At 45.1% G+C, this 21031-nt stretch overlaps 1 protein-coding gene and 1 pseudogene across 2 annotated transcripts in view; one reads left to right on the top strand and one right to left on the bottom strand.

Moving 5' to 3' along the window:
- KCNAB1 (potassium voltage-gated channel subfamily A regulatory beta subunit 1) overlaps positions 1–21031 on the bottom strand; it is a 204258-nt gene that overhangs the window by 5065 nt on the left and 178162 nt on the right. The window contains exons 9-13 of the mRNA XM_081086398.1: positions 20338–20423; positions 18452–18572; positions 17297–17391; positions 8323–8443; positions 2290–2378 (exon numbers count right to left, since the gene is read on the bottom strand). Coding sequence (XP_080942524.1) covers positions 2290–2378; positions 8323–8443; positions 17297–17391; positions 18452–18572; positions 20338–20423 — 512 coding nt within the window. The remainder of the gene's footprint in view (positions 1–2289; positions 2379–8322; positions 8444–17296; positions 17392–18451; positions 18573–20337; positions 20424–21031) is intronic.
- LOC308516854 (transcription factor E2F5-like) lies at positions 9470–11534 on the top strand (annotated as a pseudogene). Its single transcript has 2 exons — positions 9470–9535; positions 10614–11534. The product of its transcript is annotated as a transcription factor E2F5-like (transcript).

The following is a 21031-nucleotide window of genomic DNA, read 5'->3' as shown; positions in this document are numbered from 1 at the left end:
GTTCACAGTGTAGTAGCATTACAGGAATCCTCGGGGCCTCTCTCTTCTTGCCAAGCTGTCAGCAAGTCCTGTCTCTGTTTCCAAATCCTACAGAATCCATGCACTTTACCTCCATGGCCACCATCCTAGCTGCCCCATCACCTGTCACCTGGACAACTGCCCTTTCTTCCTGTTACTTCCCACACAGCAGCAGTGCAGTCTTTAAACATTCAAATAACAGCATCTCCCTCCTCTTAAAACCCTCCAAAGGATCCATTCCATGTAGAACAAAACTCCAGTGTCCTGTGATCTGACCTCTGCCTGACTCGCCACTTCAGTGCACCCGCTGCATGTTGGCCACATGGCCTAGGCTGGCAGTTCCTGGGAAAAGCCACGTTCCTTCCCCCCTCGGGGCCTTTATACTGCTCCTCCCTGTGTCTGGAGGCTCCTCCCGGTGTCTGGAATGTTCCTCCCTGTCTGAAATGCTCCTCCCTGTCTGGAATGCTCCTTCCGGGGTTTTCACATGCTGCGTCTTCACCTTCCAGGCTTCAGAACGCAGGAACCCAGAGGCCTTGGCAAGGACAGTAGTTAAAGTAGGTCCACCCACTTCTCAAGTCGTCTCTCTTACAACACCATCCTCACTCACTGGCCCTCCTCACAGTGAGCAATTATACTTTGTTATGTGCCTCTCCCACAGAACGTAAGCTCCCTGAGAGCTGGGCAGCACCAGTGGCTGCCTGGCCATGCAGGCTCCCAGAGGTGTGCTAATGAATAAGGCACAGATTGCCTCGTTCACGCTCAGCAGCCCCTGGGCCCCGGAGGACAGGGTCCTGTTCTTCACTCAGGACTCTGCCCGGCGTGGTGCTCGATACCTATTAGTGGAATTGAAATCACTGGACGGAATTCCAGTTCTCTGTGTACAGACTGTTCTCTATTTCCTCATTGCTGTGGAGCCTTTATCTTTGCCCGAGCACAACAGTAAAGAAGAGACGGTGGGACGGCTTTCACAAGAGGGGAGCCTTCCCCATGCAACGATGGAGAACCCCCAGAATCCGGGAGGAGTTGTGGGGCTCAGAGGGTTCTGGGAAGCAGAGGCGGGATGAGGACAAGGCTGCACAGCCCCAGGAAAGGTGCCAGTGGGGAAGGAAGCCCACATCTTTATCCCCAGCATATTCTGGGCTTTTCAAAGGGATTTTTTTTTTTTAAAACATTTTAAGTTTAATCAGGTTGGTCCCCACCTCCACCTGTTTCTTTTGGGAGAGGTAACAGGGAGATAAGTGCTTGCTTCAGGGACTGGGGGGTGGGAAGAAACTGATAGTTCAGTTCCCCAGTGAGCAAGAGGAAAAGACACCTGTTTGGCAGGTGGTGGCCATGGCAAGTCATGGGCAGGCTCCTTCCTGGGGCCTCAGCAAGGCTGAGAGGGGAGGACACCGGGATGAGATGTGGCCTTTGGGGGAGGAGGATGGTCCCACCAGCCACTAAGCCCCACCCCTCTCCTCAGAGAGAACACCCAGGAACACCTCTCCCACCCCCTCCTACTGCCCCAGCAGGCTCCCCAGAGTACACCCTCAGGCTCCATTCAATGCCTCGGGTCTCAGGCAATCCACCTGGGAGGGAGGGGGGATGGGAACCCCTGAATTTGCTGCCAGGGAGGTGTGATCCTGGAAGTCCAGACTAGAATTCTGATCGTGTTTCTTTTGAAAGGTGGTGAACATTCGCTCAACAGGTGTTTCTTAAGTGTTGCTAGGAACCGGAAATCCATGAGAAGCAAGAAAGACGCAGACAGGTCCCTGACCGCAGGAGTTACAGTCCAGTAGGGAGGACTAGCAATTACACTACATCATCACAAGGGCTGAGATGGGAGCGGGAACACAGGATGCTGTGAGGGCTTGGCACACTAGGTTGGCAGTAAATGTGCAGGAAGAACAAATGAGGAATGTCCTGGGGCTATTACATTTCAAGCAGGTTATTAGGCTGCTTTTATGGCCAGGCCTGGGAACCCAGGTGTGACATGGCTTGGGCCTTGGAACGCCTTGTCTCACAGAAACCAACCGTCCTGAGAAATGAGGTCTGAGAACATTGTTAACAGAAGAGGATACTCCTGGATTCATGTCTATAACAGTTCTCTCACCTCTTGTACCTTTGTCCCCCTCACCCCCAATCTAGGAATAAGTAGCCTGTTAGGGACTTCCATGTAACTGGGAAGCTGGGACGTGAAGGACAGGTGGGGAGAGACGGGACACTGCCTGGGGACGCCTTCACCGACACCATGAGATCCCCGAGTTTGTGGGAAAGGGCTGTGGCACTTGCCTGAATGGCACCGAGGTTCTCAATGAGCTGTTCGGGAGTGGATGACCCCAGGAGCACGGAACTCACACCCTCGTTCCGCAGGCACCAGGCTGGGAAGAGAGAACAGGGTCAGGACATCGAAGCCCTTCTGATGGCCTTGCACACACCCCCTGCAGCCCCCAGGGCTGCACCCAAACTGACTACCTTGTGGGGAGGATGGACAGCAGCACCCCGGCCGTGGAGAGGATTTGGTACATGAGCTTTGCCCTAACGACTGGGGTGCCCAATCCAGCGACTCACCCAGGTACACACTCTTGTTCCTGAAAACACCTGGCCCTGCTCACTGGCCAACGCCTGGATTCCTGTTTCCACGTTGGCCCACAGCCTCCTGCCTGTCCACCCGTTCAGGCTCTCTATTCCCTCTGTGACGGAGTCCTTGTAGACTTTGGGTGTCTGGTTCCACCTATGTCAACCCTCTCTGCAACCTTTCTTCCTAACACGGTGTTCATCCTGTGTTCATTTTCTCACCAACCCCCAAATCCCTCGCTCCTCTCCTTCCTCTGCGCCTCTGGCTACCTTGACCCTTAAACCTTCTCAACCCCTGTCTGTTGCTCTCAGCAGATGACCTGGCCTCTGGCTTAATGGAAAAAATTAACCCCATCAGGTGGGATATTCCTTAATTCCCCACTCTGCCCTGGACACAGTACGCGTCCGACTCCTCCCGTTCAGAGGATGCCTTGTTCTGTTCTTACTAACTCTGAAGCCAAACTCTGCCCTGGGTCCGGCTCTTTTTGCCCTTTCTTGGACTTGATTCATTCTCATTCTTCCATTCTTTTCTTTTCCTTTTTTTTCTCTCTCTCTTTCTTTCTCTCTCTCTTCTCCTGAATTGCTTATTTCATACTATCATCTTTTTTCTCAGCAAAATGTGCTCAAATTTCTCCCATTCTAAAATAAACTTCCTCCAACCCCTCATACCTGCCTAGCTACTGCCCCATTCTTCTCCCCTTAAATTTCTGAAAGACAGTATTTAAAAAATATATATATATTTTTATCAATTTCAGAGAGGAAGGGAGAGGGAGAGAGAGCGAAACATCAATGATGAGAGAGAATCATTGATCGGCTGCCTGCTGCACGCCCCACACTGGGGATTGAGCCCACAACCCAGGCATGTGCCCTGACCAGGAATTGAACTATGACCTCCCGGTTCATAGATCAACACTCAACCACTGAGCCACGCCAGCTGTGCTGAAAGGGCATTTTAAAATCCCTGATCCCCCTTCCTTGTCTCTGGTCTCCTTCTTGCCATGTCAGAAGCCAAGGTCCACAGGAGTCTCCGTGTGGTTAAAGTAGACTTCTGAGTTTGTAGCTTCCTGGAACTAGATGATTGTATAGGCCAGTGGCCGGCAAACTGTGGCTCGTGAGCCACATGCGGCTCTTTGGCCCCTTGAGTGTGGCTCTTCCACAAAATACCACGTGCGGCGTGCACGTACAGTGCCATTGAAACTTTGTGGCCCATGCGCAGAAGTTGGTATTTTGTGGAAGAGCCACACTCAAGGGGCCAAAGAGCCACACGTGGCTCGCGAGCCGCAGTTTGCCGACCACTGGTATAGGCCCACAGATGCAGGGTCTGCTGGATGTCCCTGCTAGGTGTCTCATAGGCACTGCAAATTGCTTGCTACTTGCCAAGCCCGTCTCTCCTGTGTTCCTAATTTCATTGGGTGGCATCATCAGCAACTTAGCTCCCAATCTAGGAACCTGGGACTTATACTTAGGGACTATCCTTTTCTGATCTCACATTCCCCTTTAATTGCCAAGTCTAGTTGCTATTTAAATATTTCTCGTCTCCATTAATTGCCAAGTCTAGTTGCTATTTAAATATTTCTCTAATCCAATGGTTCTCAAAGTTCAGCATGTAGCAGAACCACCTAGGGCTTTTGAAACATCAATTATTGGGTGTTTCTAACTCAGAAGGTCTGGGTGGCGTGAATCTGCATTTTTCCTTTTCTTTCTTTTTTTGAGAATCTGCATTTCTGACAAGCTCCCACGCAATGCTGATGCTATTGATCCAGGGACCATGTTATCTTCAGTCTGCAGGCCGACGCTCTATCCACTGAGCCAAACCGGTTAGGGCTATCTTTATTTTAAACTTTATTGGGGTGATTTCTACACTCCAAAACTTTTACCTATTTTGTGCAAAATTAAACAATTTTTAGTAAATGTATCAAGTGTGCAACCATCACCATTTTAGGTCCAATTTTAGAACATTTCCATGACCCCCATAAGCTCCTGCATGCCCATTTACGAAATTAATCCCATTCCTACGGCCAACCCTAGGAAAGCACTAATCTACTTTGCACCCTACAGAGTTATTGTTTCTGGACATTTCATCTAAACAGAATTACGCAACATGGGCTTGTGTCTGATTCTCTCACTGAGCAGGTTTGGGAGGGTCATCCGTGTCCCAGCATGCACTCAGTGTATCCTTTCTTTTTCTCGCCGAACAGCTTCGCATTGTGTGGCTGCAGGGACCACAGCGGAGAATCGCTGCTCTGGTCCAGCTGTCTGCTGTCCTCAGGCCCTCACCGTCTTCTGCAAGGGCCTTCTGCTCCTCTTGCTTGGATTGCCCCCCGTCTCCCACCTCCCCCAACCCCCATTCCCATCCCTTCCCCCACTCATCTGGCACAGTTTCTCCAGATACAGATCTGACCATGTCCCTTGCCTGGCTAAGCATTCTTCTCCATGTGCCTGACGTGATCCTTGTCCTACACGATGAGTTCTCATTTCTCACCTGGCAAACCTTGCTCTCTAGTCCAGCTCTCCAGCTCATGTCCCCTCATTCCCTGCCTTGAACTTTGTGCTTCAGGAGCACAGAGCTGTTTATATATCCTCTCCATCCCCTGTTTCCAACTGCTCCTTGGCCTGGAATGTCCCTTTGACTCCTCCCTTCCTTTGCCTCACGAATACCTACTCATCACTTGAGATTCCCCACGGGAACTACCTTCTCTCAGAGTCCTTTCCTGAGTCCAAGGTTGGGTTGGGAGCCTCTACGTTACTTAAACCCCTGGGCCCTTCCCAGTTATTTTACAACACTGTATTACAGTGAGCTGTTTGTTTTCTGGCTTGCCCATCAGGCTGTGAAATGTGTTTTATTTGTGGTTGGATGCTCAGCATTCAGCCCAGGACCTTCACATAGTAGGTGCTTCGTAAATTTGTTGAATAAACAGACATGAATGATTGATGGATGGGAGAAGGTCCAAGCACCTCTTCTGCCCCTTTTGCTCAAGGCCTGCTGTCAACTAATACTCTTAAGCTGTTGCCATGCTCAGGCCTTTTAAGGCAATCGCTAAATCTTACCACATGGACAAAATAATGTTCTATAAAGACAACAAGCCAAGTGATTCAGGGCTTTTTTTTTTTTTTTTTTTTGGCAGTATTATTTCCTGCTTTGCACTCATAACTCTTTTTGGAAGGTCTGAGGGCAAAGCAGGGCCCAGGGAAAAATCATTGCACATAAACTACTTGGTGTCAGCAAAAGCCAACTCTCCACTCTGAGAACTTCCTAGCCGCAGAGGTAACACATGCAGATGATGCTAATGATTAGCATCTAAGCAAATGTCCCAACCAGGCAGCCCTCCTGCCTCTTTACGGGCAAGGTCTGAGTGCAGCTCTTGTGCAGGCAAATGACATGGCAGTGCCCACGGTTGGGTTCAAGTAGTTTGTTTCCTGCTCGAGGATTTCCCCTCCCTACACCCTTCTAGCAGATGAAAGGTAATATGCCTGGAAATAATTCCTCTCTTGGTTTGAGAGTTCTGTGGTTAAAAACAAAACTACTGCTTATAAAGAATGGAAAAAAAAAAAAAAGGACAGGCAAGATAGATATCGGGGGCACAGAGACGCTCTAGAGGATTTCTGGTGTGCATCTAACATCCAGTGGAAGTCTAAGTCTTATAAAGATCTCTTTAAAAAGACAATGTTCCATCTCTTTCAGAGCTAAATTTAATACTCATTTCCATGTTATTACTACCTAAAAACCATATTTATGACTGTTTCAAGAATGGGTGTTTCTCTTTGTGCCTGTTCCTCTGCCCATATGCCATGGCTGAGGGTAGACAGAGTTTTAGGTCCAGGGTGTCTAATTCTTTGCAAAAAAAATTATCATCATCAGTACTACTTCTACAAAGAGCACTTGCTTTTTGCTTTGCATATGTAATTATCCTTTACTCAAGTAGTTTGCAAGATATGTAAATTATACCCATTTTACAGATGAGAAAATTGATAGGTTGAATAACTTGCTGATGATCAATTAGCTAATACTTTTTACTGTGTCCATTAAAGCTGCCGGGGTGCTAACTAATCCCATGAAATATATTCTTTGTTTTGTTGTTGTCATTTGAAAAGATTAAAGCAACAGTCTTACATACACTTAGGTAAATGGTATTCCTTTCCCCCACCCCCCTGCCAGACCACCTTCCATTTTCATCTTTCTATGACTGTTAACTGCAACTGCCATTTTCCTGCCTTCCAACCTCAGAAGGGTCAACCTTCTAACAAACATTCTATTACATTATTTTATTTGCCTAGAATTTATCTTGAGCTTTTTATCTCATTAGGTCATTGTATCTGATTTGTCCCAATTCCTGCTATTTCTTATTCCTTTGGAGTTTTTTCTAGATTATACACCTATTTTATTCTTTTCCCACAGTGTTAGATAGGACATGAGTCTCAAAGGTCTGGGCCATTCTTACTAAACGTTATTCTTGCGGACCAGTTGTAAACGGGATGAGTTTGACAGGACCCCAACCCAGTAAGTGTAGCCAGCTGCAATCAACATGATTGACCAAATGGTGTGTACCTAGTATAAGCAACGGCTAAGCCTCCCTTCCGGGAGACAGAGCTTTGGATATGAATCCTGTCTCCTGTCTCCTTTACTGGCTGCAAGTAAATAAAACTATCTTGTGACAACCATGTCTCATTCTTGAAGAGGGCACCACAAGTGGTGAACTCTTTGAATTTGGTAATAACAGCTACCACATGAATTCTTTTATCTTCAGTTTCTTCATTTGTAAAGTGGAGATAATAGCAAGTACTCCATTAACGCCTGCGAGATAGGGCTTGTAATAGCATGTACTTCATAGGATTGTTTCGACCATTCAGGGGACAAGATAGTGGCAGCAAGTGCTTATCACAGAGCCTGGCAAATATCCCCAGCAAGAGAACTGGAAGTCTAAATGCTTTTCTGTCCAACACCCAGCCACATGGGCCTGTGGAACACATGAGATGTGGTTAGCCTGAGTTGAGATGTCCTGTAGGTGTAAAATACATTTTGTATTTTTGAAGACTTAGTATGAAAAATGTGTAAAAGATCTCAATAACTTTTATATTACATGTCGACATGGTCATATGTTGTCTATATTGGGTTAAAGAAAATATTTTAGTATAATTAATTTGCTTGTTTCCATTTTCCTTTTTGAACACGGCCACTAGAACATTGGAAATTTAAGTGTGTGGTTCACATTGAAATTCTATTGGACATGGCTGGTGGGTGTGGTTTTCAGTTGTTACCAGTGACCATGACCTTTCACCCTCTTCACAGTTTAGAAGAGCGGTTTTCCTGGACCCTCGGAAGGTTCAGGGGGAAGCTGCTGCCCTAGGCTGGGCCTTCCCTGTGGCAGTGGCCGTGGGCTCTGTGGCAGCCCTTTCCCAGCCTCTCACCCTTCTCGCCTAAGCTTTGACAGGGATTGCAAAGGGAGCCAGAAGAAATGGGTGTTCCTGCACAGCTCAGAGGGCTCTCACCCCCGACACTGAGGATGTATACGTTTTCACTCACCTGTTCTCATTTGAATTGGATTATAAGGGAGAGGAAAAGGAAGGAAGAACAGTTTTTTAGCACGTCGAAAATTCTGGGGTACTCTGAAAACCTCATTTTAGATAGTGCTAACCAGGAATTTATGCTCCTGGCATCAGTCTGCCCTACAATAGATATTTTATCACGATAGGGATGTGGATCAAGCAGAGAAAACGATATTTTCTGGGCTCTCCCAGTAATTGTCTTACCGACAGCGAGCTGAGGGAGAGTGCAGCCCAGCCGCTCAGCAATCGGAGAGAGGTCTTTTAGCTTGTTCTGCTGTTTTCTCCCTTCTTCACTCACAATTCTTTCCTTCAACCACTGGTAGCACTAGGAATAAAGAGAACATTTAAAAGGTAATGTCCAGCCAGGGTTTGATGTCAGAGATGGCCAATTCAATGAAATATAAGAACCTCATCGTGAATTCCTGCATTTCCTTCACTCTGAACTTTGTTTTGTGGTGACAGGATGCTTATGAGTTCTTGCAAAGAAATGTTCTTCATGGTCTCACTCCTTATTTATTGGTTTAAAACAGATTACTTTAAAAAATATGTTTTCATGGATTTTAGAGAGAGAGGAAGGGAGTGGATAGAGAGATAGAAGCATCAATGAGAGAGAAACATCCATTGGCTGCCTCCTGTGCACCCTCTACTGGGAATTGAGCAGAAACCTGGGCATGTGTCCAAGAGGGAATCAACTGGGGACCTCTTGGTTCATGGGTCAACGATCAACCACTGAGCCATACCGGCTGGCCAAAACAGATTACTTTTGACTAAGTCACCACTGAAATCCATCAACATGCACAAAAGTTGTTAAAATCCTGACCTAATCAATGACATTCAATTTGCTAAGTGGGAGAAATGATGTTTCTTATTGAGGTAGCCCCATTTTAGAATGCAGCAAAAGAAAAAAAAAAAGCATTTACATTTCACCAATGTCTATTATGCTTCCTTTTTGTCAAGAAAGCTGGGCGCCAAGCCTTCTGCTCAAAGAAAGCCATTAGCTTACATTCTTGTTATAACTATCTTTCTTCCTCTTGCTTTCTATTTATTCCCAGTTTTGTGTTCATATAATGGGGCTCTATTGTTCGTTTGCTCGCTCCTTCCCAGAAGTAGACACGGTATAACTGACAGGAACCAAGCACATTTAGAAAATTGTCAAGTGGATAAATACTTCCCAGATGTGTAGTACCTTTTCTGTAATGAAACTTAAACAGGTAAGGAAACTCATGATGGGAAACTGTCCTGTAAAACCTGTGCGATGTAACTGACTCTGAGCCTAGTTTCCTATATAAGGAGAAAAATCCTTCGGAACGTCTCAGTGGCCTACTTCCCGGAGGGTTCTGCTTACTGTGTCATGGGGAGCAACAGGCTCTCCCGTACAAAGCTGCTGCACTGCAACACCCAAAGGGAAAGACTGTTTGTAAGAGCCTGCTAGTCTGTTTTAGTGAAAGCAATAAAAACCATCGCACTGTGCGGCCCTGTGGGCGTCCTCCGTCGCGTGTTATCTGTGGCACAGTGGCCACTGCAGACCTTTGCCTTCTCACAGGCAGCAGCAGAAAGCTCTGCAATTGTCCCCGACACTCCACCCACGTGATTTCCATGGGCAGCTGGCGTTTGTTTTTAAGTACTTTGTTTCATCGTTCTGAGACAGAGAAAAGAGTAACCACATTATGTGTCTAGAATGAAACTTATGATGAGTTTGGGGAGTGATTTGGCAGATGTGAAAGGGAGAAAGGGCAAGCCATCTCCCGTTCTGTTCGCCTCCTACATCTCTAAGGCGTATGGTCTGGCTCCTCGCTGGAGACTTTGCTCAGGGAGATGGCCAAGAGTGTTCGCAGCCTCAGCTCTGGGAAACCGCAGCTTCTTCCAGGAGGAAGGGTGGCCTGGAGACCACAGCTGGTGCTAGCGGTGGTGACCGGGACAGTTACGACAATGAACAGGCGCCTGGCGCCCAGCAGCCTTCCCTGAGCAGCGGGCTGGGTGCATCAGAGAGCACAGCTCACTTTTGCTGTCCTCACTGGAAAAACATCACCATTCCTCACTTTCACAACATCTCTCAGGGGTCTAGTCGATATCTCCAAATAGTATTCAAATTTAGAAGAGGTTGAAGACCAATGGCCAAATGTTGTTTTTGAACAATTGAGGTTTCAATATATCCCACACACATAAAGAATGGTTGGTTTATTCATCAATCTATGGAAATCCATTTTTCAGGTCACATGTGCAATGCATCCTGACTCCTAGGTTTGGGTTACAAGTTATATACTGCATGAGTATATGGGCATACCCACCATGGTGAGAAGCAGACTTCTAAAAGGAACAAATATCAAATATTCATTTATCGAGTCACTCTCTCTCCACCCTCAACTATACCCTCATTGTTGTCTTAATCATTGGAAAACAAGCAGGTTAAGTTGTTTTTTGTTGTTGTTGTTGTTGTTTTTAAAGTAGATGCATAGGCATTTAAACTCGGTGTGGGCAGGGCTGGGACGCCACAGGGCCAGGCCCAGGGTCAGTGGGCGCCCCCTGCTGCCCCCGCGTCCCTTTGCAGTTCGGGGGCCAGGCAAGCGGGAGCAGCCGGCTGGAGAAGAGCCTGGGGCTGCTCACCGTCCGTCCTGTGGCGGCTGCAGGAGGCGGCTGCAGGTACTGTGGCTGTGAGGCAGAAAAGAAGGATTTATGACATCACCAACGTCTTGGAAGGGATCGGCCTGATTGAGAAAAAGTCCAAAAACAGAGAGGTGTGGGCGCTGGCTGCAACACTAAGGAAGTCCTGGAGAGACGGCGAGACCTCAGCGCCGAGGTCGAGGACCTGGACCTGAGGAAAGGGACCTGGATCAGCAGAAGTCGTGGCTGCCGCAGAGCATCAGAAATGTGATGGATGATGCCCTCCGCGGCAGGTTTTCCTACGTGACCCACGAGGACATCTGCAGTTGCTTCCCCGGTGACACACCGTTGGCCATCCAGGCACCTGCCGGCACGCGGCTGGAGGGCCTCTTCCAGGGATGGGTCAGGATGGACAGAAGAAGGACCAGATCGACCTGGAGAGTCACTTGGGCCCCGTCCACGTGCTGCTTATAAATAAGGAGTCCAGTTCGTCTCAGCCTGTGGTCTTTCCTGTTCCCCCATCAGAGGACCTCACGCACCCACCCCCTCTCAGCCTTTGACTCCGTACAAGCCCAGCCCCGCCCGCCGAGCCCCCCAGGGCAGCCTGCCTCGGAGAGGAAGCCCGCCTGACCTCCAGCACCTCCGGGCCACAAACTCTGGCTTCAGGATCTATTACTGGAGATACCATTGATGAGCTGATGTCTTCTGATGTGTTTCTTCCCCTGCTCTCCCCCACCCCCGTGGAGACTACAGCTTTAATTGAGGTGACACTGAGGAGTGTGACCTGTTTGATGCCCAGATACTTAAATTATTAGACTCCTTGGAAACCGGGGACAGTTATCTACCTCTAACTGAAACCTTGTAGCCTTGCTAATAACATGAGCATTTATAACGAACTGTTCAGGTCTTCTTCCCTAATACTTGCTCTCTGGCTTCACAGAACCTCCACCGTGAAAGCAAAGGGCTCCCAAGCCCCTGGAGTGACTGCATTCTGGGACTTCAACTTCCCTTCCAATTCTAATCCTGTTTTTACCCTGAGGAGAGGAAAGTTAAAAGCAGGTTAAAGGTCATCAAAACCCAAAATGGCCAAGGGCTCATCACTTATTGGTGTTCTGCTTTTACTGCCACGAAGCTGTCGTATTTCTGTGCTCCGACCCTGACAGACAGTCACTGCCACGTATGAAGTGAAGGTATCCGAGGCAATGGTCACTTCCCGTGAAGAGTTTGTGAAGTGCCTTCGTTCTAGCACTTTAAGTTCACCGTGGCTGCTGACTCCTGACATTCCACTTTCCTGGATTATAGGAGAGGGCTGTTTATGTAGTTTGTTTTTAAAATGTGCCAATGCCTGTACATGAACAAGATTTTTAAAAATAAAGTTGTATAAAGAAAAAAAAGCAGATGCATAGGATTTATATTGCTTTTCTCATACCAAAGGAAACAAAAGTGTTTTGGAAATAAAGAGCTTTACCTGCTTTATAAGTGGGAAAATCTTAGCATAGGGAGGAGATGACACTTAATTAAATTATTTGTTAATTATGGAAATAAACCAGTGTTTTGGGTAAGAAGATTGGTGGTGGGTGTGGTTGTGCACAATAATAAACTAGCTTGTTGACTGTGGGTAATAATCTACGAATTCAAAGATGAAGTTTCCTCTTCCAGTTCTATCGTGGCGTTTTCCCCACTGCTGCAGTGATTTGATTACATGTTGATATTTTGTTCTAATTAAGAGAAAGGCAGGGATGGCTTCCTGTTCATCCCAATGTCTCCAGTCCTGACACTGGTTGGCACAGAGGAAGGGCTCAGCCAATATGGCAGAGAGAGAGGAATCTGAGAACCAGGGCCCTACAGGTACAACTAGATCTCTTTAGCTCTTCAGATTGAGCATCCAACCTTCACACAGTAGGACTTCGCTGGCCATTCTGCCTGAGTCCACAGTGCTTGTAGATTCCACTTCTTTCATACTTTGCCCCTTCACATGTCTGTCTCTTGAACAAGTCCCCAAGTTACTCTGAGGGTTGCAGCTGTCCCATTCATCCCTGCATCCTCAGCACTCAGCACAGAGCTGGGCAAGGAATAGACACTTAGGAGATATTTGTCAAAGGAACCACTGAAAGAGCTTTTCTCCACAGATTAGTGGGCTATTGCTTTTCTACATAAGTCACAATATTCTCTAAAGTTTTCCTAAAGCCCATTACTTGGCTGCCTCCCAATGCTATCACTGTTATCTGTGTGTCTCCACTTTATAGGTAACTAGAGGCCCGATGCATGAAATTCGTGCAAGGGGGTTGGCCCTCGCAGCCACGGTGGCTTGCCTTGGCCCTCGCAGCCCTGGCTTTGTCCAGAAGGTCGTTCAGCTGTCTGGTCTAATTAGCATATTATGCTTTTATTATTATAGATGGTACTGGAGTGGGAACAATCTCTGAGACTGGCCCCATGGAGCCCCCAATTCCCTGTTAATAATCCCGGGTTGGAATGCAGGCAGCAACCATAGAGCCATGGACAGAACCAGTCACATTTCATCTCTGGACCTTGTCTACAGTAATTTACCATCCAAGATCATCGACTATTTCTATTTAAGCATTAAAGTCTTTGTCTTTAGAGCAGCAAAGTCTTTACTAGTGAGGTTGAAATCTCTAGGTAAAATGCTGGAGCTAAACAATTTCTTTCTGAAATTAGACTATAATGTGCAATACCCTTTGTTTCTTAATGTGAACACTTATAGTACTTGGACTGTTTCCTCCCTCCCTCGCCCCCCAGCACCCCACCCCCTTCACCGCCCCAGTCACCTAGCTTTACAGAGGGGGACATGTTTTCATGATTTTTCTATAAGACATTTTGGTAACAACAGGGAGGAGCTGCCTGTAAGTTTTGTTGCACTTTTCACTTCTATTTAAACTTTCTATTTAAGAGCTACACACCTGGTCTCTTGCTCTGACTTTGTTGACCTTCTATTGCATTCACTCAACCAGCATTTATTGAGTACCTACTGTGTGCCAGGCTCTGTGATGAGTTACACAAGTAAATTTCAGTGTCTTTCCCAGAAATATTTACAAATTATTGGTAAGTTGAGATGGGCTTTGTTGTTGGGGTGTCCCCCTCAATGATTTCCTCAGGGCTATGTTTGTACTGCCTTGAAAATACCCAACAAGGGAGGAAGATGTGAGCTCATCACAGCATCTTCTCTTTTTTGCCACTGTCATTGGTCTAACAGGTTGGCACATGACCCAAGCTTCACAAGCCCTTTCTTGACTGAAGCTGATAAAAGAAAAGATATCTTTTCTCTCGGGTTACATGGCTTTAAGGATGTAAACCTGCAATCACTAGCTTTCCTGCCCGTGGCCACATGGAGAGGACCCATTTGCAGTAGAAGAAAATGACACTCCTATGCAGAGAGAAACAAAGAAGACAGAGTCCTGACACTGTGCAAGTCTAGGGATGGAGTCACCCCTGAGGCCGTCTCCCCTCATCCTTCCCACGGAGTGTCTATGTGTTGCCCTTCTTTGATTAAATTAGCTTGAATTTCGTCCTCTTGCTTGCAACCAGAGAATTCTAAGACTCTGTAAGAAGTGTTTAGGGGATAATAAACAAGGAGGAAGATGCATGTAACTCAGTTTTATAAAGTGAGGACAGGCTTCGCAGAGGTGAAGACAGACAACCAAGCTTTGTCCTTCGAGATGAGAGCTTCCACAGCAGGATAAAAGGAAGGGCATTTCTGGGAGGCAAGAGTCCAGTGCATTTGGGTGGAAAATGAACTAATGGGGCTTGGGGAGGGGCAAGAACAGAAAAATGAGCCCAACTTAGATCCCGAGAGGGTTCCCTTCAATGCTTTTCTGTCGGGTTTGGGTTTTGTCCCATAAGCAATGATTGGAAAATCTTTAAAGGATTTTAAGCAGGGTTACCATATGGTCAGATTAATTTTTTAGAAAGATAATTGGTCACAGTGGTGGGTAGTTGAGAAGAGGTGGAAAATCAGAGAATCCAGACAGGTCACTACAGCAAACCAGGGATGAAACAGTCTGAACAAGGGCAGTGCAGGGATGGACCAAAGAAGGTCAAGGTGTGAACTAGAGGAGTGGCTGCCCCTTTGGACAAGAGTGAGGGAGGAGAGGAGGCAGCCTGAGAAAAAGCCTTGGTTTCTGACTAAGGTGACCAGATGGCTGGGTGGAGGCCCTGTTAGTCAAGAAGGAAGGGCAGGTTCCGGGGAGTGAGGATAGATTCCACTAGGATTACTGCAGCCTCCCAGAAACCCCCTGGGTAGCATTCCTTTCTAAAAGATAGGCATTTTTCATACCGGGTTAATTTATCCCTTAAACACAGTTCAATATTTACAACAGATACAGAATATTAGCATTTTTATTTTATTGGCATAGCTTACAACAGCCAGTGTGAAACACCGTTATTCTATTTGGGGGTGGTGGTGGTGGTGGGGTGTATGTGAAAGTTGCCAACTCATTTATCAATTTGCCTAGCTCTCTAACTATAATTTTTTTTTTTTTTTTACTATTAGTGTTCTTATTCACTCCTAAGATTGTCCTGAAGCTTTCTTTTTCCTTTTCCTTTTCCTTTTCTTTCTTTAGTCACTCTTCTCAAGTGGCTTTCCTAAGTGCGCATGTATCAGCCCGGAAAACACCCAGACTGATGCTTAAGGAGGCGTCAACAGTCCTCAGAACTAGAAACGTCTGCTTTATGATTGGCTGCCTTTCACCTGTTGAGAGCCCTTAATGTTTATTGTTAAGGATGTTTCAAAGTAGATGTTGAGTTGTTTTTATAAAAGGTCAAAAATAGAAATCTTTTCTGAGTTGCTTTTGGGTTTAGCCACCTGCAAATACATTGTATCTCCCCCGCCCCTCCTTTTTTCCCCCCTTTTTTTGTTAGTGTATTTGTGCAAGTTTTTTCAGCTCTCTGTAAGCTTTCCCCAAACAATGATGGAGACTAACCAATCATACAATTCAAATACAGGGTAGCTCCTTCTTCCTTCTTTAAAAACTGGCTTTGTGGTAGATAAAGCGAGGGGTCAGGAGACCTGGATTCTCATAAAAACTTTCTCTATTAGGAGTTTTTGCTCTTGGATTGGTAGCTAACCTCTTTGTGCTCAGTTTCTACATCTGGAAAAGGTCTCATAAGGATAGTCTGAGAACAAATACCTGACATTCATGTGGGAGTATTTTGAGCTTTGCAGAAAGTCTCTGAAAGAATGCAAGGCAACATGCTTAGCTATAACTGACTAAAAGTCATCTGTATCCATTTATCTTTGTGAGGATAAAAGGAGACGAAGAAAAAACTCCTAGCCCAGTGTTTGGCACATAGTAGATGCTCAATAAAACTGCAATTTTCAATGCTTCCCTTCCTTTTTCACTCGCTTCTTGCCTTTTCACTAAAATGCTTTTAGTTTTTCTTTGCTGACTTATTCAGACTTGGCTCAGAACAATCTTTAATTTACAGAAGCATGACCATATTTTATATTCCAGGATATTTATATTTGTGATAATGCAAAACTAGAAATAGGACAATGTCACCATGCTTATATTGTATTATTTTAGAAAACAAACAAGCTAATAGGTCAACTGTTACTGGCAGAAAGGAAAGAGACAGACCTTGAGAAGGCGCTGATTAGGGCAGCACAGGGTGGTCCCAGCCACACTGATTAAAGCGGTGGTGGTTTGGGTCTAACTGAAGCTGACCTCCCACTAACTTTGTGCTAACGAAGCAAGAGGCTTTGGCTTGTCTAAATTTTGAAATGCCTATATTCTCTTTCCCCTGATACTATAGAGTAATTTGTGATTCTAATGTTATTACACATTCTGGTTTTTTTTTTTTCTTTCTTTCTTTTTTTTTTTTTTTTTTTTAAAAACAGGCATGTTGTTATCATTAATAAGGAGAGATGTTTGGAGTCTCCAATAAATCATTGAGATGTTCTGAATGGAGATAATTTTATGTCAATGATCTTGAATATCTTTACACTTCAGAAAATAATTTAAGCTAAAAGAGTTAGCAACTAGAGTTGACCTCTGAACATCAGCCTTGAGCCCCACTGACAAAGGCTTGGCAATGCTTCTGCTTTCCGAATCCTCCCTCCTGACCCTCCACCCCACATGGTAAAAAAATGCCAACCAATCTCCATCCATACCCAGTTACAACCGGTAACTAGCTGTAATTTTGTTCTGTCAAGAAAATTAAAATTAGATCTTATACAGAAAAGGGATTTTTTTTCATCAGTTTCAAAAGAGGAATGAAATGCCTTTTTAACAAGAATAGATAACGGTAGGGATTTGAGCTCCAGGAGGAGTCCAACCAGGTCATTGGGCATTTCCCCTAACCCCCAGAAGAGGAGAATTTTCTGTGCTGGCCGATTTTGAAGGGCTGACTGATGCTTGGCCAAGGGCAGAGACCTCTGGCAGACTCTGGGCTCTGGGCTCTGGGCTCCGGGGAGCCTGCCGGAGGACACCTCCCCACCAAGGCCACGCTGCAGGAGCCGGAAGACACAGGCTGCTGCAGATCTGTGCTCATCCACACTTTCCCTCCCTCTCTACATCCCTCTTCCCCACCCCCAGGCTCTTCCAGAGGTGGAGGGAAATACCTTCAGAGAAGCCCTGGAGCTTTCAGGTACCCCGTTCCCGTATTTCCCCGAGATGATCCCACAGGCCAGTGGAGACCAGGTCATTGCTCCAACTCCTGCAGAAGAAAAACAACTTGAAAAGCTGCTTGCAGGGAACTGGGATCCAAAGTGTGGGGGTGTTTACGCAGGATTGGTTAGTAGTGGGGAAAAGCCGGATACATTAAGAGAGCTCACACCAACATACATCTTTCTATTAAAATGTAGGCATTGACAAATTGCACTTCATTTTTTACAGGCCAATTAAACGTGCCCAGTCATAGGGAGTGGACCATATAAACAAGCCTGAAACTGTGGTTTATTCATGTCCAAACGTCACACTTCTGTTTACTCAGACACAAACGCTTTACATGCGCGGAAATTCAGTGCTTTGCTTGTCCACTCAGTGTCTAGATAGTGCCTGGTACGTACCAGACGCACAATTCCTAGTGCATGGTAAACACACAGCAATAATAACAATTGTTATTGTTGACTTTTTTTTTTTAAATCCTTCTTCCCCTACCCAGCATTTTCCTGCTCATGTGAACCTCTGTTTCTTAGGAATAAAGTCATCTCTGGAAACTGTTTATTTAAATAAATAACCCTGAAAATGTGGCTTATTCATGTTTTTCTGATGTCTACAATTTCTGTGTATATGGTGTGTATACATTTCCCCCCTCTCGCTGACATCATTATATCCACCTACACAAACATGTAGTGCCTGGCTTGTGAGCTGTCCTGGAATTCCATGTGTGACTCAGTTCCAGGCACGGAGTGGGAGACAGAGATGTACATGTCCATAATCTTTTGGAAAGGCAGTCATAATCTACCTGGCATGCTCTGGCCACAGCAAGCACCCCAAGAAAAATGAGTTTATTCATGGGTTTCTTCCCTGCATTCTCTATGCATTTTTTGAACACCTACTGAGTATAGTTTATATGCCAGTCACAGTTTGCACCTCTGCTATAGCTACGCTGCAAACTACACAAAGGCACACTTGATTCTTCTACAGTCTCTGGAATGCATAGCTCTTATTATGTTAATGAAGGACATTTAAGAAGCATTTTAATAACTCAAACCCCCAGATCATGGGGCCTACTACTGTTAAAAATCATCAGTAACTTTGATTGTGGAGATTACCTATTTTATGGTAGAGCTCCGGTAGCTGAACCTCCACTTTCTCTCTCTGGAAAAGATGGTACTCAGCTTGTTCACAGACGGGGGGGATCATATTGAACTGTCTTGCTACAGAGTAGGCTTCCTAGGGAGAAATAAGATTGCAACTGGATTTATGCTGATGAGAAATAAGACTGCCCTGTGATTCTATGCATGAGAAATTTTCATTTTAGTAAAATCAATACAAACCAAGAAGCATGGAGGATGCCATACAATAGGCAGTTATGACCATCAGTTTCACTAAGAGCAATACCAAACGCAAGAAATCCTTATTATTCTTCGGGAGGGTTTGGGCTGAGAAAAGCCCAGGGCAAATTAGTCCCGGTGTGAATTATGGATGATAATAAAGAAAAGGTAGTTTGACTATTTAGAGTCTAAAGAAATGGAACAGACAGTACCCACAGGTGATCTTTAATTAGCATGTGACAAACAGTACAGTCATTTAATAGCGTTTTTAAAAGAAAACTAGAATATTGTGTTCACATACCTCATTAGCTAAGAAATTCAATTTACTCTCTTGCTGCCAAAGACATGCTAAAACGCGTTTCCTGTTAGAGACTTGCACCCTCCCTGTTGTGTTCTGAGCTGATGAGATCCAGCCCCCACATCCCTCTCTGTAATGAGGGAATTGACCAGAGAATACTAGTGCCAAAGCAATTGTGAGGGAAGATTACAAGAGGTCTTGCAGTTTACACATGGTATCTGAGAAACAGTACATGCATACCTAAGAGATATTGCAGGCTTAGTTCCAGACCACTGCAATAAAGTGAATATGGCAATAAGGTGGGCCACACGAATTTTTTGGCTTCCCAGAGCATAAAAAAGTTATGGTCATACTATAATGTAGTCCTGCAAGTTTTAACCTTTTTCATCTCATGGCACATATAAACTAATTACTAAAATTTTGCTGCACATCAAAAAATATATTTTTTGTCACTCTGACCAAAAAATAGGTATAATTTTGATTCATTCACACCAGATAGCTATTATTATGTGGGCTATTGTCATTATTTTTTCTTTTTTTACAATCTAAGGGAAAAGAGGTCAGTGCCCCTGACTAAATAGTCAGGTATTATATATTTTATTTTATTTTATTTTATTTATTTATTTTTATTTTTTTTTTTTATATTTTAAACATTCTTGTGGCATACTGGTTGACAATCACTTCTGTAGTCTACTAAGTGTGCAATAGCCTTATGTCTAAAATAAAAAAAATCAATGTACATATCTTAATTAAAAAGTACTTTATTGCAAAAAATACTGACCATCATCTGAGCCTTCAGCTTGCAAGAGGTAACATTTTTGCCAGTGGAGGGTAACATCAAAGATTGCTGATCATAGATCACCATAACAAATCCTATATAATAAAAGCCGAATATGCAAATTGACCAACCGGTGGAACGACCAGTGGAATGACCGGTTGCAATGATGCACACTGACCACCAGGGAGCAGATGCTCAACGCAGGAGTTGTCCCTAGCCTGCAGGCCCCAGGCCAGCCAAGGCAGGTGCCAGTGGAGGACCCTCCCCCCCCCCATCACCCTGCTGGTCGCTCCACAGATCGGCCCTGATCTAGGGACCCTACCCATGCATGAATTTTGTGCACTGGGCCTCTAGTGTAAAAATAATGAAAAAGCTTGAAATTTTGTGAGAATTACCAAAATGTGACACAGAGACAGAAAGTAAGCAAATGCTATTGGAAAACTGGCACCAAGAGACTTGCTCCATGCAGCCTTGACACAAACCTTCAATTTGTAAAAAATGCAGTATGTGTGAAGAACAATAAAACAAAGTGCAATAATACCTGTAATAAGATGCTCAATGGCCATTTAAAAATAGAAATGAAATTACCATGATCTCCATAGCGCTCCACCTGGAGGTTCCCCAGTACATCGCCATGCCTTGGTTTATCACGTGTGTCATGGCTCGAACAATTTCTGTGGAAGGCCAAACGGAGAGCATTTCATGAGTTCTTCTATTTTTCAAAGTTATATGGTCTGTGGTTTATTTTTCCCCCTGACCAAAGCTTAGAAGTTTAATCCAAGTATTTGTTTGATTAATATAATTGCTTTGACATTGGTGACACCATGAAATATTGATGATGTGGAGGCTGATGGTACTTTTGGGTAAATTGACTTTCCATTTCCATTTGCAGCCACAACACTAAATGATATTAAAAACATAATGAGCACTTTAAGTTCTTCCTTGACTTTTATTGCTTCATGGTTCCCGGCCTGATGAAAGAACACATGATTCACCTCCTTCAGAACCTGGGTACTTTGCTCACTAAAGTGAGAAGTAAGAGAAAGCCTTTGTTTTGACTTTGTAGAGCGTAAGGTCGCTGAGGATAGAAGGCCGGCCGCTGTGTGCTGGGTTTGCAGAGCTGGGCCTCACACAGGGTGGCGGTATAATAGAGATGACTCAACAGCAACGTATTTAGCAGAAAGATAAACATATTAAATGCTGAGCAAACAGCTGAAGCCGCAGTGGCTCCCAGCCCACAATGGCACTCCTTGTTCTTGACCACTTTGAACCAAACTTTATT

This window comes from Myotis nattereri, assembly GCF_964212035.1.
Source record: "Myotis nattereri genome assembly, chromosome: 3".
Classification (NCBI taxonomy): domain Eukaryota; kingdom Metazoa; phylum Chordata; class Mammalia; order Chiroptera; family Vespertilionidae; genus Myotis; species Myotis nattereri.
Note: the sequence above shows the minus strand (reverse complement) of the source record. Positions and strands in the feature narration are given on the sequence as shown.